General features: G+C 33.0%; 2 protein-coding genes across 2 annotated transcripts; both read left to right on the plus strand.

Annotated features, from left to right (window-relative positions):
- The first annotated feature begins 577 nt into the window (after positions 1 to 577).
- Positions 578 to 4,476, plus strand: LOC145092812 (AP2-like ethylene-responsive transcription factor AIL6). Its single transcript, XM_079030795.1, has 9 exons — positions 578 to 981; positions 1,188 to 1,794; positions 1,906 to 1,988; positions 2,645 to 2,653; positions 2,772 to 2,860; positions 3,066 to 3,139; positions 3,243 to 3,293; positions 3,604 to 3,680; positions 3,782 to 4,476. The coding sequence occupies exons 1-9, from the start codon at positions 870 to 872 to the stop codon at positions 4,246 to 4,248; spliced, it is 1,569 nt and encodes a 522-aa protein (XP_078886921.1). The 5' UTR covers positions 578 to 869; the 3' UTR covers positions 4,249 to 4,476.
- Positions 4,477 to 12,208: 7,732 nt separating this feature from the next.
- On the plus strand, positions 12,209 to 15,679 carry LOC145092813 (transcription initiation factor TFIID subunit). The gene is made up of 6 exons (XM_079030796.1): positions 12,209 to 12,604; positions 12,966 to 13,039; positions 13,149 to 13,927; positions 14,655 to 14,787; positions 14,870 to 15,252; positions 15,359 to 15,679. Exons 1-6 carry the CDS (start codon positions 12,313 to 12,315, stop codon positions 15,477 to 15,479), a joined length of 1,782 nt encoding a protein of 593 aa, XP_078886922.1. The 5' UTR covers positions 12,209 to 12,312; the 3' UTR covers positions 15,480 to 15,679.
- Positions 15,680 to 20,613: the final 4,934 nt, after the last annotated feature.

Here is a 20,613-nt window from a genome sequence, read left to right on the forward strand (position 1 = left end):
AACCTTTGATAAACCATATGAAACAATATGGAACATATATGTAATTTTGTCTAATTTTTATTCTGATTTAGCGATGTTTGTACAAATTGTCAAGCATAATATAATATAACACTTTCTAATATATTATAATAGGAAAACAATGTAACATGAGAGTAGACCAGTAGACCACAATAAATATTAAACATGTTATTTACTTATATGACACATGGTCCGTTAAGTTGGACAACCATACAAAAATATAATCAAAAGCAACAGTAATAAAAATAACAAAAGCGGAAGTCAAAAAGAGAAACTTTATTACTATAACACAATCATAACAAACCGAAATAATCCATGAAATAGAACAAATAAAAAATCAGGAATATGCAAATTTTATTCATGAAAATCATAAATTTACAAAGAAGTTTGTATACTTGTTAAACCAAAAAAGGATCATATACCATGTTCACAAAGAAAAGACAAAAAAAAGGGTGGAATTTTGAAATTAGAGTACTTAAGTTTAAAGTTATTAAACAATTATTTATGCATTCAAACCTTATATGGTCAGTAGAATACATATTGAGAACTGTGTTTTTCCCACTGAATTTACGCCGATGCAGCCATGAAACCTGCTTTTATCCCCCCACTATATACCCTACCCTCCCCTCTTCCATTTTCTTCTTCGTCTTCCCCCAACTTTTTACCTCTTAAAACAAAACCTTTTCTCACTACTTTCGCTCGCTCTACTCTTTGAGCTTTGCATGTGAAGCTCCGGTCTTCTAACTTAACAATCCTACTTCAAAGCCGTTTAATCTTTCCTTTTGGTCTCACATTGATCTTTTAATGGTGGGTTCTTGCTGATTCGTGTGGAGTTAATTTTTTGATTAGAAATGGCGAGAGAAAATAACTGGCTCTCATTTTCCTTATCACCAATGGAGATGTTCAGTTCGTCGACTTCTCAGCCACAGCAGTATTTCTTCAACGACAACTTTTATGCCGATGGTAAATTACGAATGAATCTTTTGGTTACAAAACCAAAAACCCAAATGAAATCTCTTATAGAATGTTGAGTTATGCATGGTGGGTTTTTGAGTTTGAAAGGTGTTTTTAAACCGGTTCTAATTAATGATGTCTTTTTGTAGAAAAAGATGGAGTATTTGATGTTTTGATTTTTGCATGTATTTGACTCGATCGTTTTTCCGGTGTAGGTTGGAGTAATAACGGGAAAGAAAACAACAGTCATGGGGAGGTGAAAGACGGCGGCGATTCGCCACTCTTCAGAAGCTTCATGGAATCTCATATCCACCAACAACAAGCTCCGAAGCTTGAAGATTTTCTCGGCGGCGAAATCAACATCAACACCACCACCGCCTCCGCCGCTTCCCACCCGTTAAACTCCTTCCGTTACTCCGACGTCTCGCAGACAGAAACCCAGGACTCATCCTCCTTAACCAACATCTACGACAGCAACAGCTCCGTTTACTTTTCCGACCAACAAGATCTCAAAGCAATCACTACGACAGCTGGGTTCCCTTCGACGTTCTCAACCAACTCAGGGTCCGAGGTCGACGACTCAGCCACCCAAATGACCGAGTTTGCCGGGCAATCGATTGAGTCAGGTAACGAGTTGGCTTATGCACAGTGTCCGATGAATGCGCTTTCGTTGGCGATAACCAGTACCGGCGCCGCCACCCGTCAAACTCCTCCTGACCAGCAGAAGGCCATCGTAGCCGTCGATTCCATCAGTCAGAATAGTTGTAAGAAGATTACTGATACTTTTGGACAGAGAACTTCGATCTACAGAGGTGTTACTAGGTATGGTATCCCCATCTCTCTCAAACTCTCAACTTCATTTAAATTTTATTAATCAAGAAATCTTTTTGACATAAAAATGTCTAACTTATTATTTATAAAAAAAAAAAAAAGACATAGGTGGACTGGAAGATATGAAGCGCATCTTTGGGATAATAGCTGTAGAAGGGAAGGTCAAGCAAGGAAAGGACGTCAAGGTACTCCTTCATTTCATTTCATTTACTTTATTTAAACATATTATTAACTTATTATAAGTATATATTTATGTTGCTTTTATGATATATGTATAAATGACTGAGATTCTGACGATGATATTGATATTGATGTAATACTCTTTGCCCAAAATAGAAGGAATTTGTCCACAAGATTTACAAAAAATCCTGTTACAAGTATGTACAATATAGTATCTGTTTCTGTGTGATATTTGTTGTTTCTCTTTCTAAATCTAAGGGTCTAGTGATGTGGCTACTGTAGTTTCTTTTCATCAGTACATGACACTTTGCTTTTACTTTCACTTTTGCTTTTTTCCCCATTTTCGTACCCCTTGTGTTTGACCAAACTCAAACCCAGATAATAATAATAATAATAAATAGGTTACAACAATTGTGACCTCTGAATATAATTTGTACAGTTTGTGAATTAATTCGAATGGTTGGTATTGAAAATGTTAATGTACGTATGATGTGAATGATGAGAACGCTTTTATATTTTTAGCTTTTGCTTTATCTAAAAGTATTTTGATGCTAAAATGATGGACCACTTATATAATAAGCTAACGTTTTCTTTTTGCTGGCTTTTCTGCATGGAATTGGCCATGGGTGTACATAACTTGCCTCTCAATTATTTTCTTCAGTGTACTTGGGTGAGTGCATTCCTTATTATGTTTTCTGATTGTTCTTTTGTTATTTTGATATTCATGCTTATGGGATTAATCAAGTATGCTTGATTGTAATTTGTAATGGATTTTGGTAAATTTTCAGGTGGATATGACAAAGAAGATAAGGCTGCTAGAGCTTATGATTTGGCTGCTCTTAAATATTGGGGGCCGACTGCCACCACAAACTTCCCGGTAAATCTATTTATCTCATCATAACGACACAAATTTATAAAAAAATTAGGGCTTAATGGGAAAGTCTGAATTTCTATTAAAAAAACTCGTATATATAGCTTATCCGATTAAGTCGATTACCATTGATTCTAATGAATCAAAACTAAACTACCCATTAATCTTGTTTGTGCAACCTACTAAAGTGATTACAATTATGTTGATTTAGGTTGCAAGCTATGCGACAGAAGTGGAAGAGATGAAAAGCTCAACAAAGCAAGAATTCATCGCGTCATTAAGAAGGTTTGTTACTTCAACTATTTCTATTTGCTATGTAACGATAATCGATATATATATATATATATTAGTATTGCATTTTCTAAGATATTTTTTGCCATTATAACAGGAAAAGTAGTGGTTTCTCAAGGGGTGCATCCATCTATCGGGGTGTGACAAGGTTTGATCTCCAAAAACCCGTTGTTTTATTTATTTTATTTTTTTAGTTGGTTGATGATATAAACTATATTTAACTAGGGTTGGATTGAGACAATGATACTAATGTAATGAGACAAATATTGTAATTTTTTGTCCCATCCAAAAATGTGGGATTTAGGACTTGCTCTCAACTATCAAGTCTCCATCGTGTCTCTTGTATGTGAAAAGACATAAATGCCCCATTCATACTAATCATCAAAAATAACCATAGATAGTTTGTCTACCCCCGTGTAAACAAATATGTCCTTATTGATCTATTGGAAAATGTGCAGGCATCATCAACAAGGGCGTTGGCAAGCAAGAATAGGCCGAGTTGCTGGAAACAAAGATTTGTATCTTGGAACTTTTGGTAAAATTTTATGCTTTTTTAACGAGTGTATGACAAAACATGTTATAGATACAGACATACAGTGATGATCTTCGTTCTTACATTGTGTAATAATTTTACAGCCACTGAGGAAGAAGCAGCCGAAGCCTATGACATTGCAGCAATCAAGTTCCGGGGGATGAACGCAGTGACAAATTTTGAAATGAAACGATACGATGTTGAAGCTATTTCCAACAGCTCCCTTCCAATTGGTGGCTCAGCTAAGCGCCTGAAAATCTCACTGGAGGCTGAGCAGAAACCATCTCTGATCGCCAACCACCATCAACAGCCACAATACAGCAGCGGTGGCAGCATCAGTTTTGCTAACATCCCACCGGTTTCTGCCCTTCCTTATGGCATGCAATTTGATCCAAACTCAAATCAGTCGTATCATCATCATCAGAATCATAATTTCTTCCAGCATCTCCACCTGAACAACGGTGGTGTTACTCCTCAAACATCTGGGTCTATGTCTTCTGTAGGGAATCCGATGGCGTTACTGCCTCCAACACCAGCGGAGTTCTTCATTTGGCCTCACCAATCTTATTAACATAATGACAAAAGCACTTCCAAGATAACTTAGCGCCATAGAGAATGCTAATTTTGAAACTTCTAAGGTTTTGGTATGCTGACCGGTTTAGGGTAGCTTTTTTATGGGGTAGTATTAGTATGGGCTGGGGTATAATGTTTTGGGTTTTCTGTTGGTGGACTTTGGACTAAATCTTGTAAACAGGTGTTTGGAATGCTAATTGGTAGAATGGTCTTTTTGGTGCTTAAACAGTGTCTCACTTATTTTATAAATGTGAATTTAGTAATGTATCATTTGGAGGAGAGGCAGAGTGAGTTGTAAGAAAGCTCATGATTATTTGATCAAACTTCCAAGGGTCTTAAATACTTGGTCAAATACATTTCGGCTAAGAAAAAAACATGAAATAGATGATTTTAAGAGGAAACTCAATTGGCTGTCTTATCAGCATATTGCAAGGATCATACATCATTCTTTCCTATGCTCTTTGCAAGCTTTATCTATGCTTCAATCCGAGGAGCAGCGGTTCTCTCGTCCCACTCAACATCACATCTATTATTCATCATGTCCAACAATTTGAACATCGAAAGCTCATCATGAGGCATGAGCCCAACCAGCGACAACCAAATTGAGGATCATTGTGTTCTAGTTGGTAGAACACAGACGATCTAACCGTCGCAACAACTATGGAGACAATCATATGGTTCCTGTTTTTTTGGAGGCCATGGATATTGCTAGAAACTGTAGGGTTTACAACTTCATGTTGCTCATGGTACAGTATAAGTCGAGCTTTATGACAATGATCAGGTGCATGTTAGGTGATGTTAACGAAAATAGTTTTTTTAGAACGTGCAACTTGTTTTTGTGTCTGATGACAATCCTTAAAGTACAAGGTCAATAAACAAAGTTAACACTGTTCAATTTCTTCTTGTAACACTTAAAAATCACAATAATTTAAAATTTTACAAAAAAACAACCATTCTTCATCATTGTTTACAAAATATTCATTGTTTCAAAAGTATTATTTCAAATCAAAGTTTTTCCCCAAGATCCCAAAACAGAAAGTTGTGTACGATCACGTCTTCTCTTTTCCACGATCCTCGAAAGTATCTGAAACCATAAACTAAAACTATAAGTCAAAGCTAAGTGAGTTCCTCAAAGTACCATCACACAATTATATAATCAAACAATAGCAGGTCCACAACATCTTGGTTGGATTACACATGGCCCACAACCTTACGGTTGGAATGCCCAATACATAACGGGTCCACAACCTCTGGTTAGATTACCCCTGGCCCACAACTTTCCGGTTGGAATGCCCTGGCCCACAACCATACGGTTGGAATGCCCCAATCTATTGACTTACAACACAAAGAAGTATAGTTTCAACCCCACTATACCATGTCGATATACACATAACAAATAACATATATATCCAACAATAGACAATCATATAACCAGTTAACAGACTAGCAGACAGAACTACAAATTACTACTATATAGCAACATCATAGATATCAGGATACATAACCAAAGGGCCGACATTGGTGCCTTCAACCCCCAAGAACAGTGAGGAAACTCACTTCACAGTTTGACGAATAGGTGCACAATACACTGCTTCAAATACAGGCTCTACAGGTCACCTATTAAATAGCCATAGACCAAGGCTTAACTATAACTCAAAATACCTAAAATACCCTTAAGTCAAACTTGGTTAACCATGGACAAAGTCAAAGTCAACGAGTCAAGGAGTCCACTTGGTCCACTCAGCCTAGTACGCGGGGTGTACTTAGCTCCTACGTTAGGCGTACTCAAGCTCTGATTGCAGTCGGAAGGTTGACCACATACGCACGACATACGCTGAGGTACGCACGATGTACGCTCAGAACCTTCTTTTCTCAATAAGAGCTTACTGCATTAAGCTCTCACGTCCAACTTTCAGATCTAAGGCGAAAATACCACTAAGAGTCATAAAGTTTCCAACTTTATGACTTTGCATGTCCATAAAGTGCTTAATACACAAAATCCAAACTTCTTAATACCTTAAGACCTTCTAGAGCATGCATGGAGAAAAATTAAGCATCAAGACCACATTTTTATGACTCAAGACCCCTCATAAGGTCTGAAAGGACGACTTATTTGGTTAAGAGCATGTCATGCTTAAGAATCACCATATTTGGGACCAAAGGAGCCCTAAATGAAGGAATGGCTAGATCTACAAGATGAGATGATCAAGTTATGAGCTTTTTACCTCCTGGAGGTTGCTAGCAATGAGAGAATCTCAGATCCAAGTTGCTTCCATGCTCCAAAGTCCTTGTACCAAGTTCTTCTTTTTCAAGAACACCACCAAAACACACAAATGAGCTCAAAATACACTATTCTCACTTAGGGTTTGCTAGAGAGACGTTTTCTTAGATGGAGGCTGATAAGGGAATGAGAAATGGGGGGATAATGATGCTTATATATGGATCAAACCCTAAAAGTTAAGGTTTGAGGATTTACCACGTACGCCCTACGTACTAGGGTCCGCCCCAGTACGCCTAACATAAACAACGTACGCTTAACGTACTAATCTCTTGGCAAAAATTACCGAAATGCTACCATGGACCATTCTTGCAATCTTTCTCAAACCCAAGGCTCAAAATGCAATATTCTTTCATACTTAGGTTTAAAATTGAAAATACCTCATCATCGGGATGTTACAATTCTCCCTTAATTGAACTAGACTTCGTCCTCGAAGTCGGCTGCCGTGAAACTCGGGATAATTCTCCAGCATCTCCGCCTCAGGCTCCCAGGTCCACTCAGAGCCTCTCCGATGTTGTCACTGAACCTTTACCAAAGGTATCTCCTTGTTGCGCAGAACCTTCATCTTTCTCTCCATTATTGCTACCGGCCTCTCATATATTTCAGGCGTTTATCGACCTGAATGTATCCAAAGGGACCACTGCCCCATCGTCCAACACACACTTCTGTAGTTGCGAAACATGGAAAGTGTTGTGGATCTGGCTGAGTTCACTCGACAAATACAATCGATATGCCACTCTGCCTACCCTGGCGATCACACAGAACGATCTAATATACCGGGGACCCAATTTTCCCCTCTTCCAGAAGCGTATCGCACCCTTCCAGGGTGAGGCCTTCAGTAGTACCATATCGCCGACCTGGAACTCCAATTCTGATCGACATCGATCAACATAACTCTTCTATTGACTCTGAGCTGTCTGCAATCTCTGCCTGATCTGCTGGATAAGCTCTACAGTCTGGAGGACTACCTCAGTCCTTCCTATGACTTTGTGACCAACCTCCCCCCCCCCCAACAAACTGGGGTATGACATATTCGACCATATAGAAGCTCAAAGGGCGGTACACCAATGCTGGAGTGATAGTAGTTGTTGTAGGAAAACTCCACAAGAGGTAGGTAGGAATCCCAACTTCCACCAAAATCTATAACATAAGCCCGCAACATATCCCCAAATGTCTGGATGGTCCGCTCACTCTGGTCGTCAGTTTGCGGATGATAATTAGTGATGAAGTGTAGTCTCGTACCCAGTTCCTCATGGAACTTTTGCCATAATCGGGAAGTGAACCGAACATCTCGGTCTGATACAATAAATGAAGCAAATTAGGTGTCTTTTTAGTCAACTTTCAATTTTATTTTTTTACCTATGATTACATAATGATTACCTATTATTAACAATAAGTATGTAATCATGACTTAGATATTAAAAATGATAATAATTAATAAAAATTGATAATAATCATGAGGGGGTGTTGATAAGTAGGAAGGGGTATGAATAAATGAAGCAAATGAGGTGTCTTTTTCAAGGTTGTAAATAACGTAAAGCGTGAAATGGCGGCAATGTCAAGCCTTTAGCTTTTCCAAGTCATGGCGAGCCAGGTCGTTTGTAAGATGTGATTTAAAACGATAATTTTGTATATAATTAAAAAATTTATATGTATTTTCAAATATTGTTTATTTTTATACACATATATAAGTTAAGGTGACATTTTGGTAAAACTTGACGGCATGTACAATTCTTGGAGCTATGACGCACCGTGACGGAGCCATGACGAGCTTTTTAGAACCGTGGTCTTTTTAGTCAACTTTCAGTTTTATATTTTACCTATGATTATATAATGATTACATGTTATCTCATTTCTATCAAATTTATAATCATTATGTTTTTTCTATGAAAATTAGATTATTATTTTTAAATTATTTTTATTATCTATTAATTTTTTATTTACCTTTGTTAGTTTTTCTTTATTAAATTTCTTTTTGAAAGGCAAAAAAAGAATGAAATTTGTGCGGAAAATAATGTCAAAATTTTGTTAACTTTATTTTAAAAAATAATGAAAGAAAGGTATTATATATATATATATATATATATATATATATATATATATATATATATATATATATATTAATAGCATCCTTCTAAAAAAAAGTCTAAGGTATACTTAACAAAACCATTGTTTTTAACCGACAAACTAACATATTCCTAAAATCACCTATGTCTTCTAATAAGACTTGAACCAATGACCTCTCATTCGAGAGTGTATCGTTACGAAACCATTAGAAAAAATCTAATGATAACAAAGTGTGATATATATATATATATATATATATATATATATATATATATTTCCGAGACGACCATTTCTCCAATTAAAACGTAAGATTACTTTAAAAATTGTAACTTATTCTTAAAGTAGGTGTGAGACCCCTGTATTACATGAATTTATTTAAAAGAAAATTTAAATATGAAATTCTAAGCATTTGAAGTTTTAATTTATATAAAAAAAGAAAAGAGAAACAACACAATAAATGAAGCAAATTAGACTAGAGGGAGTGGGTGCGGCACCCACGGTTTTGCCATCTCAGCATGCAGCACACCATCCCTTTGGTGTGGTTTCAACTGCGCTCTCTCCATCCACGGTTGTTTACTACCGCACAATACTTCTCTCTCTCTAAATTCTCTGTCTCATGCATTAATTTTTTTGGGCTGGTTAAAGCTTATATTGGGCTACAAAACCCACGACTAAAACAAATCAACATTAGTATTTTTTTTTGTATTATTTCTAGATAATGAATAAAATATGAAAAGTATTTAATTATTTGGGTTTATATTTGGTGATGAAATAAAGTGGTTGTATGACTTTTTTTTTTATTAAAATTATATAATTTGAAGTTTTTATTTAAATTACATTTTCTAAAAAAATTGTGGCACCACACCTATTTAAATTACACAACCTTTAACCATATCTCTACTCCTTTTCTCTATTTTTTTTTTGAAAAATGTCATCTTGTAAATTTTTAGGTTTTTTTTTTAAGTTAAGTAATGTATGGTATTTGTATTTTTAATTAATGAAATATTATCTTGCTAAAATTATGTTTTTTTATTAAAAAAATAAGTTTTATTAAATTAAAATAGTTAACATAAAAACAAAAAAAAAAAGGAAAATAAAAGTGTGGCACCACCCCCTTGGTGTGGCAAAAACCATATTTGTGTGGTAAAAAATGACATGACGCTTATGTGGCAGGGGAGGGAGTGCGGTTTCGGTGGCACCACTCTCTCTAGCCTTAGGTGTCTTTTTAGTCAACTTTCAATTTTTTTTTTTTTTTACCTATGATTATATAATGATTACCTATTATTAATAATAACTATGTAATCATGACTTAATTATTAAAAATTATAATAATTAGTAAAAATTGATAATAATCTATTGATAAATGATAAGTAGGAAGGGGTATGAATAAATGAAGCAAATGATGTGTCTTTTTAGTCAAACTTTTAATTTTATTTTTTATCTATGATTATATAATGATTACATGTTATCTCATTTCTATCAAATTTATAATAATTATGGTTTTTCTAATATAAATTAAATTATTTTTATTATCTATTATTTTTTTTATTTATCTTTGTTAGTATGGTTTTTTTTATTAAATTTCTTTTCAAAAGATAGAAAAAGAATGAATTTTATGCGGAAAATAGTGTCAAAATTTTGTTAAATTTATTTAAAAAAATAATGATGGAAAGGTATGATTTAAAAAATATATATAAATAATAACAACCTTCTAAAAAAAGTCTAAGTTATACTTACCGAAACCATGTCTTTTGAACTAGCAAACTAACATATTACTAAAATCATTTATGTCTCTTAATAAGACTTTAATCCATGACCTCTCATTTGAAAGTGACACTTTTACCGAAACCATTAAAAAAAACTAATGATAACAAAGTGTGATATATATTTCCAGGACGACCATTTCTCCAATTAAAATGTAAGATTCCTTTAAAAATTGGAGCTTAGAGGGTGTATGGATAGATTAGCTTGTAGCTTATTAGCTTATTAAAATCCTCCCTAATAAATAAAAATCTTTTTACCAGATGTCACATTCTCATTTATTTTGGCACATGTAATTTTGTGATTATTTTAAATTAATTTTTATTCCACATGTCATTTTATGGTTTTTTCATTTTATTAAATTGTAGATAGTATTTATATTCAATAATAAATGCATATCAATTTCATTAATGAACTTTCCTTTTAATTTCAAAATTATCAAATTAAAGATTCATTAATTTTCTTTATTTATTTATCTAAATTATTTGTTTAAATTTAAAAGAGAAAAAAACACTTTAATTTTTTTAATTCAATATTTTTCTCACTTTTCTTATAAATTCATACTTTTCAAATGTTTAGAATTTTATATTTAGTTTTTTTTTCTTTTAAATAAACTCATGTAATACATGAGTCTCATACCTAGGGGGTGTTTGACTTGTCTTTTTGAGAGACAAAAGTCCTTTTTGGAAAAGATAAAAGGTAAAAGATGTTTGATAGAAACATTTTAAAAACTACTTTTAGATTTTAGATAGAAAGAAAACTGACTTTTTGGAAAATTTAGGAAAACTTGACTTTTTGTAATTTTTTCAAAAAGAACTTTTGTCTCTCAAAAAGACAAGCCAAACACCCCCCCCCCCCTAGTAAGCAATAAGCAATAAACAATAAGCAAAGGGAGGGGTGCTTATTAAAATCATCTTATCTAGCTTATCCATACCACAATAAGCTGAATTTTAAGAATTTGTATTCAAACACTTAAACTTAGCTTTATTGTGGTGGGAATAAACAATAAACAATAATCACCATTTTTTTCCCTATCCAAACACCCTCTTATTCTTAGAGCATCTCCAACCCACTCTCATTCTCTATTATTTCCTCCATTTTTTTCCCCAATCCTCTCCAACCCTACTCCATTTATTCCCTAATTTTGGTGAAAATGAATAGTATAACACCATATTTGGTGTTATACTATTAATTTCCTCCAAGATGGGGATGAACTTTGAGTTGTCGGTTTTACTTCATCGTTTTATATATTTATATATTTTTGGTTTTTTTATCTACTAATTATTATTTAAATGTAATATTTAATACTTATAATATTGTGTTATATATTAAACTATATTAATATATTATAAATATAAAATTTGTTTTTTGTTTAACAAATTCATATTAAAATTTAAATACATATTGAAATTTTAAAACACAATAACGTATTTTACAAAAGCTTATAATTACATATTATAAATATAATCTTATTTATTTAATATTATTGTAATGAAAAAAATATATATTATATATTTGTTAAAACCAAATTAATAGAAAGGGTGTGTTTGACAATTTATATAAGTTAGAAAAATGGAATATATTTTTTAGGGGTAAAAATAAGATAAAAATATAATAGAATTAGAGATAAAACACTATTTATTTTATTTTTTATTTCAGTTTTAAAAGAAAAAAAAATAGAGATAGATTTTATTCCAGTTTTAAAAGAAAAAAAAATAGAGATAGACTGAAGAATGAAGATAGTCTTTAAAAGTAAAAATAAAAAAAAAATAATAATAAAAAAAAAAAAAAGATTATTGATCAAGGGCAAGTATGAGAAATCGATATGCGTGAAGGATCAGATTCAAATATCCATCCCAACATCACTTCTCAACATAAAAGATAAAACTCTCTCTTGTCTTTAACCTATTTCTGCGACTCTGACTGTCGAAGAACACCCTCAACCCTCAAGTCTCAATGGCGTTATTGGGCGACGACGGACGTGGCTTCGAGCTTGCCCGGAAACTTGAATCTCAAGGCGTCTGGAGATCGTGGATTGGAGATGATTCTCTGCACGCCATCTTCTCTCCATTCTTATCATCGCCGTCTTCTTGGGAATCCTTCATGAGAATCGACGAGACCAAGTCTAGGGCTCAAATTCAACTTCAACTCCGTGTTCGCGCTCTCCTCTTCGACAAAGCTTGCGTCTCGCTTTTCCCTCTGTCCAATCGATCTTCTCCTTCTTCCAATTCGAAGCTCAATCCAAATTGTAAGAATTTCCTGGTCAATGTATTGAAACAATTGCTCTTAAAATTTTGCTGTGAATTGCTCTATAAAACCTCCAGATAGATGTTTTGCCTTGATAAATTCAAGCAATTGTCTCGAAATTTGGTTATGATTTTCTTTAATCACATCCTCTTTGATGGATTTAACAATTGCTCTTGAATCTGGTTATGAATTCTTTAACTATTTTCCACAATTTCTCTAGAACCTGTAAGATTCTTGTAAATTGCTTTGCTTATCGTTTGTCATGATAATTCCTTTTCTGTGAACTGTTATCTTCTAGTAATGCAGTGTGTCGATCCTCACTAGAATCTTAATCTAAATTGTTCATTCGATTGTTTCTTCAGATTTACAGTTACATGGTGATGACATTTTTTATACTCTAGAGAATCCTACACAAAATGTAGCACCATCTTCAAAGGTATGTTAGCTCACTCTTCTCTAAAAACGAACCCTCTTTACTTCTGAAGTATATAAATGGAAGTTAACTCAAGTCTCAATCTCTAAAATCAATTAGCATGGTTTCACAGGTTCAACAAAAACCAAATTTTGGTATAGGATCTAGATATGGTACATCTGAAGATGAAAATATCTCTCAAAGATGCCCAGAATCATGGTACACTCAATTCTTTGAAAAATACAGAGCCACAAAACCCTACAGATTACCTTCAGGTGACAGAGAATCTGAAAAACGTACACCCGAACAAATGTCTAACTATCTCAAAATTGCCCAAAAGCATAAAAGAAACAGGGCAGTTTTCATGGAAGAACAAACCCTAACTTCGGGCAGCCCCATGTTTGACTCCGGTCAAGGTCAAACCCCAGATGATGAATTATTTTTCCCTGAAACAATGTTTTCAGCAAACTCTGTTCCCGATAGTGCTTTACCTCTTTCAAATCAATTAGAAAATGTTCATATGGTAAAGTGTAATGGAGTTTTGGACAATTTGCCCTTGCCCCCGATAATGACGAAAAGCCCCATTATGTTGGAGAGACTTGGTATAAGGCCAGAGTACCTTAACATGGAGCAACAAGGGGGTCTTGATAGGGGTAAAAATGGAACATTTGGGATGAAAAATAGTTTGAGTTCTCAACAAGCTTCAGAAATGTCTCGACAAATGGTGTCCCGGTTGTTGATTGATGTTGGTTTTGAATCGGCTTCTGGTGGATCATTGGATATATTAGCTCAATTAGTTGGGTGTCATATTTCTAAATTAGGTCGAATCTTGAAAGTCCTTTCTGATAGTTATAGAAAAGATTGTTCAGCTATTGGTCTACTTAAGATGTTCCTCCAAACAATTGGACAAGGGTACGTGTTAACACATTATTACTCTTCACTTTTGAGGGCGTTTACGTCTTTTTGTGGGACATAAAGTTGCAATTTTTGTCTCATTGACATCAATCTATGTCCTCGTCCCAATACAATGCATGCCAGACACAGTAAAACTTGTTTTGTCAAGTTTTGTTATCAAAATTGGAACTTTTTATCATTGTTGACTTTTGAGGGCGTTTACGTCTTTTGGGTGGAGCATAAAGTTACAATTTTTGTCTCATTGGCATCAGTCTGTGTCCCAGTACACAATGCATGCCAGACACAGTACAACTTGTTTTGTCTTGTTTTGTTATCAAAATTGAAACTTTTTATCATTGTTGACTTTTGAGGGCGTTTACGTCTTTTGGGTGGAGCATAAAGTTGCAATTTTTGTCTCATTGACATCAATCTGTGTCCTAATCCCAGTACAATGCGTACCAAACACAATACAACTTATTTTGTTATCAAAATTGAAACTTTTTATTTTGGTTTTTATTATTGTCGACTCTTGAGGGCATTTACGTCTTTAAGGTGGGACATAAAGTTGCAATTTTTGTCTCATTGACATCAGTCTTTGGGAAAGTCTGTATCCAGTTTAATGCATGTCAAACACAGTACAACTTGTTTTGTCTTGTTTTGTTATCAAAATTGAAACTTTTTGTTATGGTTTAATTCTTTTTTTTTTTAATATTTAATTATTTGACATGTTCTTGAATTACTTCAGTAATCTTGTGGCTTTTACCGAGGTTGTTAAAGATAGTTCCAAGAACAACATTCAACAAACACAAATGCAAGTTCAAGCAATGCAGACACAAATGCAATTACAAAGTCAAACTAGAGTTGGTCAACCCCATCAAGTCAGTCAACTTTCAATCTCTACTTCATATACATACATTTCATTTCCACATAATAACAATTTCTTTATATTTTTTTTAATAGTTTGCAAGACAAATGCAAAACCAAATGGTTCATCCTCTACAACAACAGCAACAGTGGGACCGCATGCGAAGGCGTCAACCCGCAAATCCAAATCCTCGTGGTGTTGGTGTTGGTGTCGGTGTGATGAATATGAATTTGGATAATGAAAGTCAAAGGTCAATGGTGGAAGTCAAACTTGAAAATCCATCTGATTTCCAAATAGATAACAACAACAACAACAATATCAATAATGGTGGATTTGCAACAATGAATTATAGAAACCCTCAAATGCAATTTCGACAGCAGCAGTTTGCTGCCATGTCAGCGTATCAAGCTCAAAACAATCAGTTTCGACCAATGGCGTCTGTCCAAATCCCCCAACTCCACCCACAAGCTCACTCTCCGTAAGAAAATTATAAAATTCAAGAAATAGCAACGTATTTTTGTTTTTATTTATTTAAAAAAAAGAAAAAGAAAAAATGAGATTGAAGTTTTATTGATTGTATGCAGGAATATGGGAATGATGGTTAGAGCTCCACCTGTGAAGGTTGAAGCTTTTCAGGAATTGATGGGTGGAGATTCTTCAATGAAACATGATTCAGATGAAAGTAAACTCACTTCCCCAAACTAATTGACTTTTCAGAATTAAAAAAAAATGTTTTTTAATTTCAAGTTTAATAACTAAATCATGTTGTTAAAATTGTATAAAGGGTCATTAATTGTGTTTCTGAACTTTTAGTTCGCTTTCATTGTGAATAGTGCTAATTTGTAGTTTATGTGGTTACAAGCTATATTTTTTTTATAATAATATTTGAGATCTTTGTTGTTTAATACACTTGTATATTTTATACCTTTATTACTTGTACATCATCTATGTGCATTATTCTTTAATACTGCTACACAATCTTATTCTAAGATTTGTACTCTTTCATTTTATATTCTTGTAATGCTTATCCATTCCTATTGTATGCTTTCATTTAAAATAATACGTTGATCATGATGCTTATAATAAATACATTTCTTTATTGGGGTTCTCACTTCATGATTGCTTCCGTATTTGTTGGATCAACTTCAATTCAATCTTGTTCATAATATGAGATAAAAGTTATATTTCACATAACCAAAAGTGGCACTTGGAGAATTTCCATATAATCATTTACATTTCAAAGTTTTTGGTATTTCTTGTAGATGACTTTTATGTTCTTTTTCCTTTCTTGAGTGAACCAGTGTCATGAATAAACACAATTACCCAATGATGCAAATATGGTTTACAAACTCGATTAATTAGATCCATAAATGTGGTCGAAGTATTTTTATGCCAAAAAGGCCAAGCATCTTTTCATAAGACACTTATGTGGCTTTGCCTCTATGATCAAACCAATAAGATTAGAGGACGTTATCCCTACATGATGACTTTGTTTCCATGAGTATCATATACAAAAAACATTTTCCTATCATAATGGATCTCAACATGATTTGATATATAAGTATGGAGATGATTATGCCCAGGACTTCGGTGTACATGACTGATTTTAAGGATAATGTACTTTCGTCATTGTGTGTATTCAAGGATTTTATGAAGAGAAATGAATGATGCATGTATTCAAAACAAGAGTATCAAGGTTCGTTCCAATTTGATAGTGATATAACCACTTATTTAGGGCTGTTCCAAACATATTTTGGGCCCAGAGCGAGAAAAAAAAAATGTATCCTTAAAAAACACAAATGTCATCAAAATTTTTATAATAAATCGATAAGTAAAAGAAAATTATTTGTACTATCTTCTAAATATAACAATTTCCATGAAAAATTTGGGCCCCTTTAAATGATGGGCCCCGGACGGTTGCCCCTATCGCCCACCCTCTAGGACGGGCCTGCACTTATTGGGATGTGAACACATTCTATCTTGTATGTGAGAATTAGTATGCATGAGAGTGCATGATCTTATTTTAAGGGATGCATGTAAGTGCAAGTATTGCCATTGGGAGGTTTATGATGAATATGAGTGAGATTAAAAAAAGTTGAACGAAACAAATTCATTGGGTGTTTATTCTTGACCCTAATAATGGTTGTTCAACATTCTGTTTTGGAAGTGATTACAATGTGCAACTAACAACCCTTTAAGAGAGAAATAATTTGGTAATGAATGATGACAACTCAAAACCATAACATGTTTTGTGTGAATTTAGAGAAACAACTAAGGATGTAGGAGTGGTAGATAGAGTAATTTAGAAAGACTCTATTTGGCAAGAACTTATCCAGTTAGGGTAAAGTGAAGAATTAAATCCATGTGTTATTTGACGCTTCATTACAAGTATGGAGATGGAAACAAGCCTATAAGCTTTGATTGCCTTTTGAGTTGTATCATCAATCATGTTCATAACAAATTCTAACATATACTAATTGGGAAATACACCAACAAGGAGATTGATGGCCCCACCCATGGAAAAGAATGAAATAATGATTGCATGACATGTACATGTTATGTTGATGAATGCAATGATGAATATCTTTGCCCTTAGGAAACTAAAGCTTGTGTTGGAAGCAATACCATTACTTGTTTTAATCTTACAAGACAAAATCCTCCTAAGTGGAAGAATTGTAACACCCGTGATTTGGAGGTAGATATCTGTAATATTAAAAATGTGGAACTTGGTGTTAATAAGTAAGGCAAAGTGAGAACTAAGATGAAATATTCCTTATTTTGGGAAATTAAAGTACATCACTACTTTGGTACTTAGCCTTAATTGTAATAAAAGGTGTAAAAATTGGTTTATTGTGATAATTGACAATTATGGGGTTAATCTTAGACAAACCAAAGTTTAGTAGTCAAATTGTGAAAAGTGAAAATCGTAAGATGAAACCCTTCTTAAGGTTTTGTTAGTCTTTTGCGGAAGAAGAGAGGTGTGTGTTATTTAGATAGAAACACAAAACCAAATGTTACTTTATGAGAGTGGTGGATCTATACCAAAAGTGAACTAGGTCCATTTTATAATTTAGAGACGGATTGATAACATCTTTATTTCTAAGCTCAAAAAACTCTCACTTTTAACTGTACAAATTATATAATTATTTTTAAACCCATTCAGAGTTTGGTTACATAGTTTATCTAATCTGTTTTCATTTAAAAACTAATAATGTTAGCCGTTTTTCCATTATTAAATATCTAACACATTGACTTTTTTCATTCCAACAACTCATAAAACTAAGTAAAATACATAATCAAAGTCAAAAATTAACATTGCTACCTCGGTGCCTGTTAATATATATATATATATATATATATATATATATATATATATATATATATATATATATATATATGTGCTACTTCGAAAATTTATGTATGCTATCCATGACATTTCGTTCTTGCTCTACCATTGGTGCATGGATCCAGTCCATACACACGAGCTCCACCTCATAGTTAATTCATATTTGTGATCAAAGGAAGCAATCAAATCTAAATTGAATCCCTCAATTTAAGAACACATCCCTTTATGGCTTGCATTTGAGTTTTAGGTTAAGAAATAATGAAAATATGGGTGTTTAATAGTGAAATTGTGATTGAGATGATATTTAATGAGTTGGTTAGTGGTGGCATTATGATTTTAATTCTATTTAGTCATCACAATTGGTAGTAACCACTGAAATTAGTTCCTATGCTGATTTTGGAAGTTTGATTGGGGAAATGGGGAAGAAACTCTCTAAGGTGCTGTTTGTTTTTTCGAAGAGAAAATTCATGAATTCTGTGGACCACCTCTGCAATCATCTGTAGCAGAAGAGGTGGAACAAACGGCTGCAACCTATAATAAGAAGCAAGTTTGTTTTTAAACATGTGCAGACTGCTACAATAAGCTGAAATTTAAATAAACTAATTTTATAAACTAAAAATAGTTCTCAACACTGAAACTTTAATAAATCTAGTCTTAAAACGTTGAAAGAATACTAAAAAGAACATGTAAAAAAAACAAAAATATAAAACTTTTTAAAAAAGCTTAAAAAATATAAAAGAAGCTAGCAGTTTTATTCTAGAAAAAAACTAATTTTAAAAAACATAAAAAAAAGAAAATAATAAAAAAATTAAGAAAGTATTGCAAACGATGTCTACAAAATTCGTTAAAAATTACACACGTTAAAAAAGATACAACTGAAACTGAAAATATTATTAACAGAAACGGTAAAAAAATTTAAAAAATCAAAGGGTTTTTTTTTATTTTTTTTTTTAAATCAAGTTAAAAAAAATTTGTGGAAACTATAAAAATAAATTGTATAAAATCCGTAAATAAAAGTTAAAAAAAATTAAAGTTTAAAAAAAAAAAGTTATATCAAAATTCTAAAAAAAAAAACTTGGAAAAAATAAAAGTTGAAGAGGTTTGAAGAGGCAAGTCAAGTGTTGCGTCACGTAGCACACGCACAAATGTTTTGTAGTCTGGAGCCTTCCAAAAAAACAAACTGCTACGAAAAGGAAAATGTTGTGTGTGTTGTGCCGCGCAGCAAAAATGATTTGAAAAGATTCTTTCAAGAAAAGAAACAACACCTAAATCTTTATAGAATTCCATCCAACTTTCAAGAGTTCAATCACATAATTCCACTGGAAAAATGTCAAGATGCGAAGATAGTTCCCATTCCGCTTCAAATCAAGTGTATAATTTTGATATGTCAATTACCATTTGAGAAAATTAGCAAAACAAATTTGATTTTTAATCTAAAATTCCAGCCAATAAGTGAAGCCCGTGTTGTGATTTGTTGCATAGGCCAAAAGTGAGGACAATAACCATTTTGACAGCCCATATGATTTAATTTATAACCCAACTCCCAATGTCAATGTCATGGTAAAAGTCCACAAGCTCACATGCATTAAGAGAAAAAAAAAGATTTTTTTTTTTTTTTTTTGGGTTGGGGGGAGGGGGAGGGGGAGGGGATATCTCACGCACAGGAGGACAGAAAAGAACAGAAGGAGAAAGCGACTAGAGTATTTTCTTTAGGTTTCAAGCATCAAAACAATCTTAATTTTTTGTAGTAAATTTTATTTTTCGTTGATTAAATTGTAGTTTGCGGGGTTTAGTCGTTTTAAACGGCTAAACCACTGGATTTGATGTTTGAATTAGTTTAATTATTTAGACTCGTTTTAGATCGTTGTATGAGATTGTTATTTAGATTTAATACACTCCTATCCATATGATTTCTGATTTTCATTAATCTCGTTGTTAAAATTTTAGTTGGGCTTGAGCAACTTGGTTAGAGTTTTAACGATAAATTGCTAATCAATTAATTGAGACTAGTTCTTTTTCTTGTATTTTAGTTGTAATAAAGATACTATTTGGATTAATATTTGTTTTTCTTCTACTCATTAGAGTTGGTTTATAAATTTCTATATATGTGCAAAGTTTTCATATTAACAAGTTGTGTTTGTTAAAATGGTTGAAACATTGCTTATTGTTTTTAAATTACGATTGTGACTTTTTGTATTTCTTAATTCCTTCTTGTAATCAAGATATATTTTTTAATTGATTATTATATTCTTCATTTTCTGAGTGTAATCTTAACAAACAGTTTTCTTCATATGAAGAATTAATTTGTACTTTTGAATTCATTTTAACAAATTATTAAAGCGTCTGAAAGAAAGTTAATCGAATTGTTAATATTTTTTATTACTATTTTAAAATGATTAGTTCGAGTTTTTAATCTTCCAATTTTAATTAATTGATATGCAGTATAATGTTTGTTTTTAGAAATTAATTTGCGTATTTCAGATTCTTTTTCTG

This window comes from Lactuca serriola, chromosome 3, assembly GCF_051521515.1.
Source record: "Lactuca serriola cultivar US96UC23 chromosome 3, Lser_US96UC23_V15, whole genome shotgun sequence".
NCBI classification, from domain to species: Eukaryota; Viridiplantae; Streptophyta; class Magnoliopsida; order Asterales; family Asteraceae; genus Lactuca; species Lactuca serriola.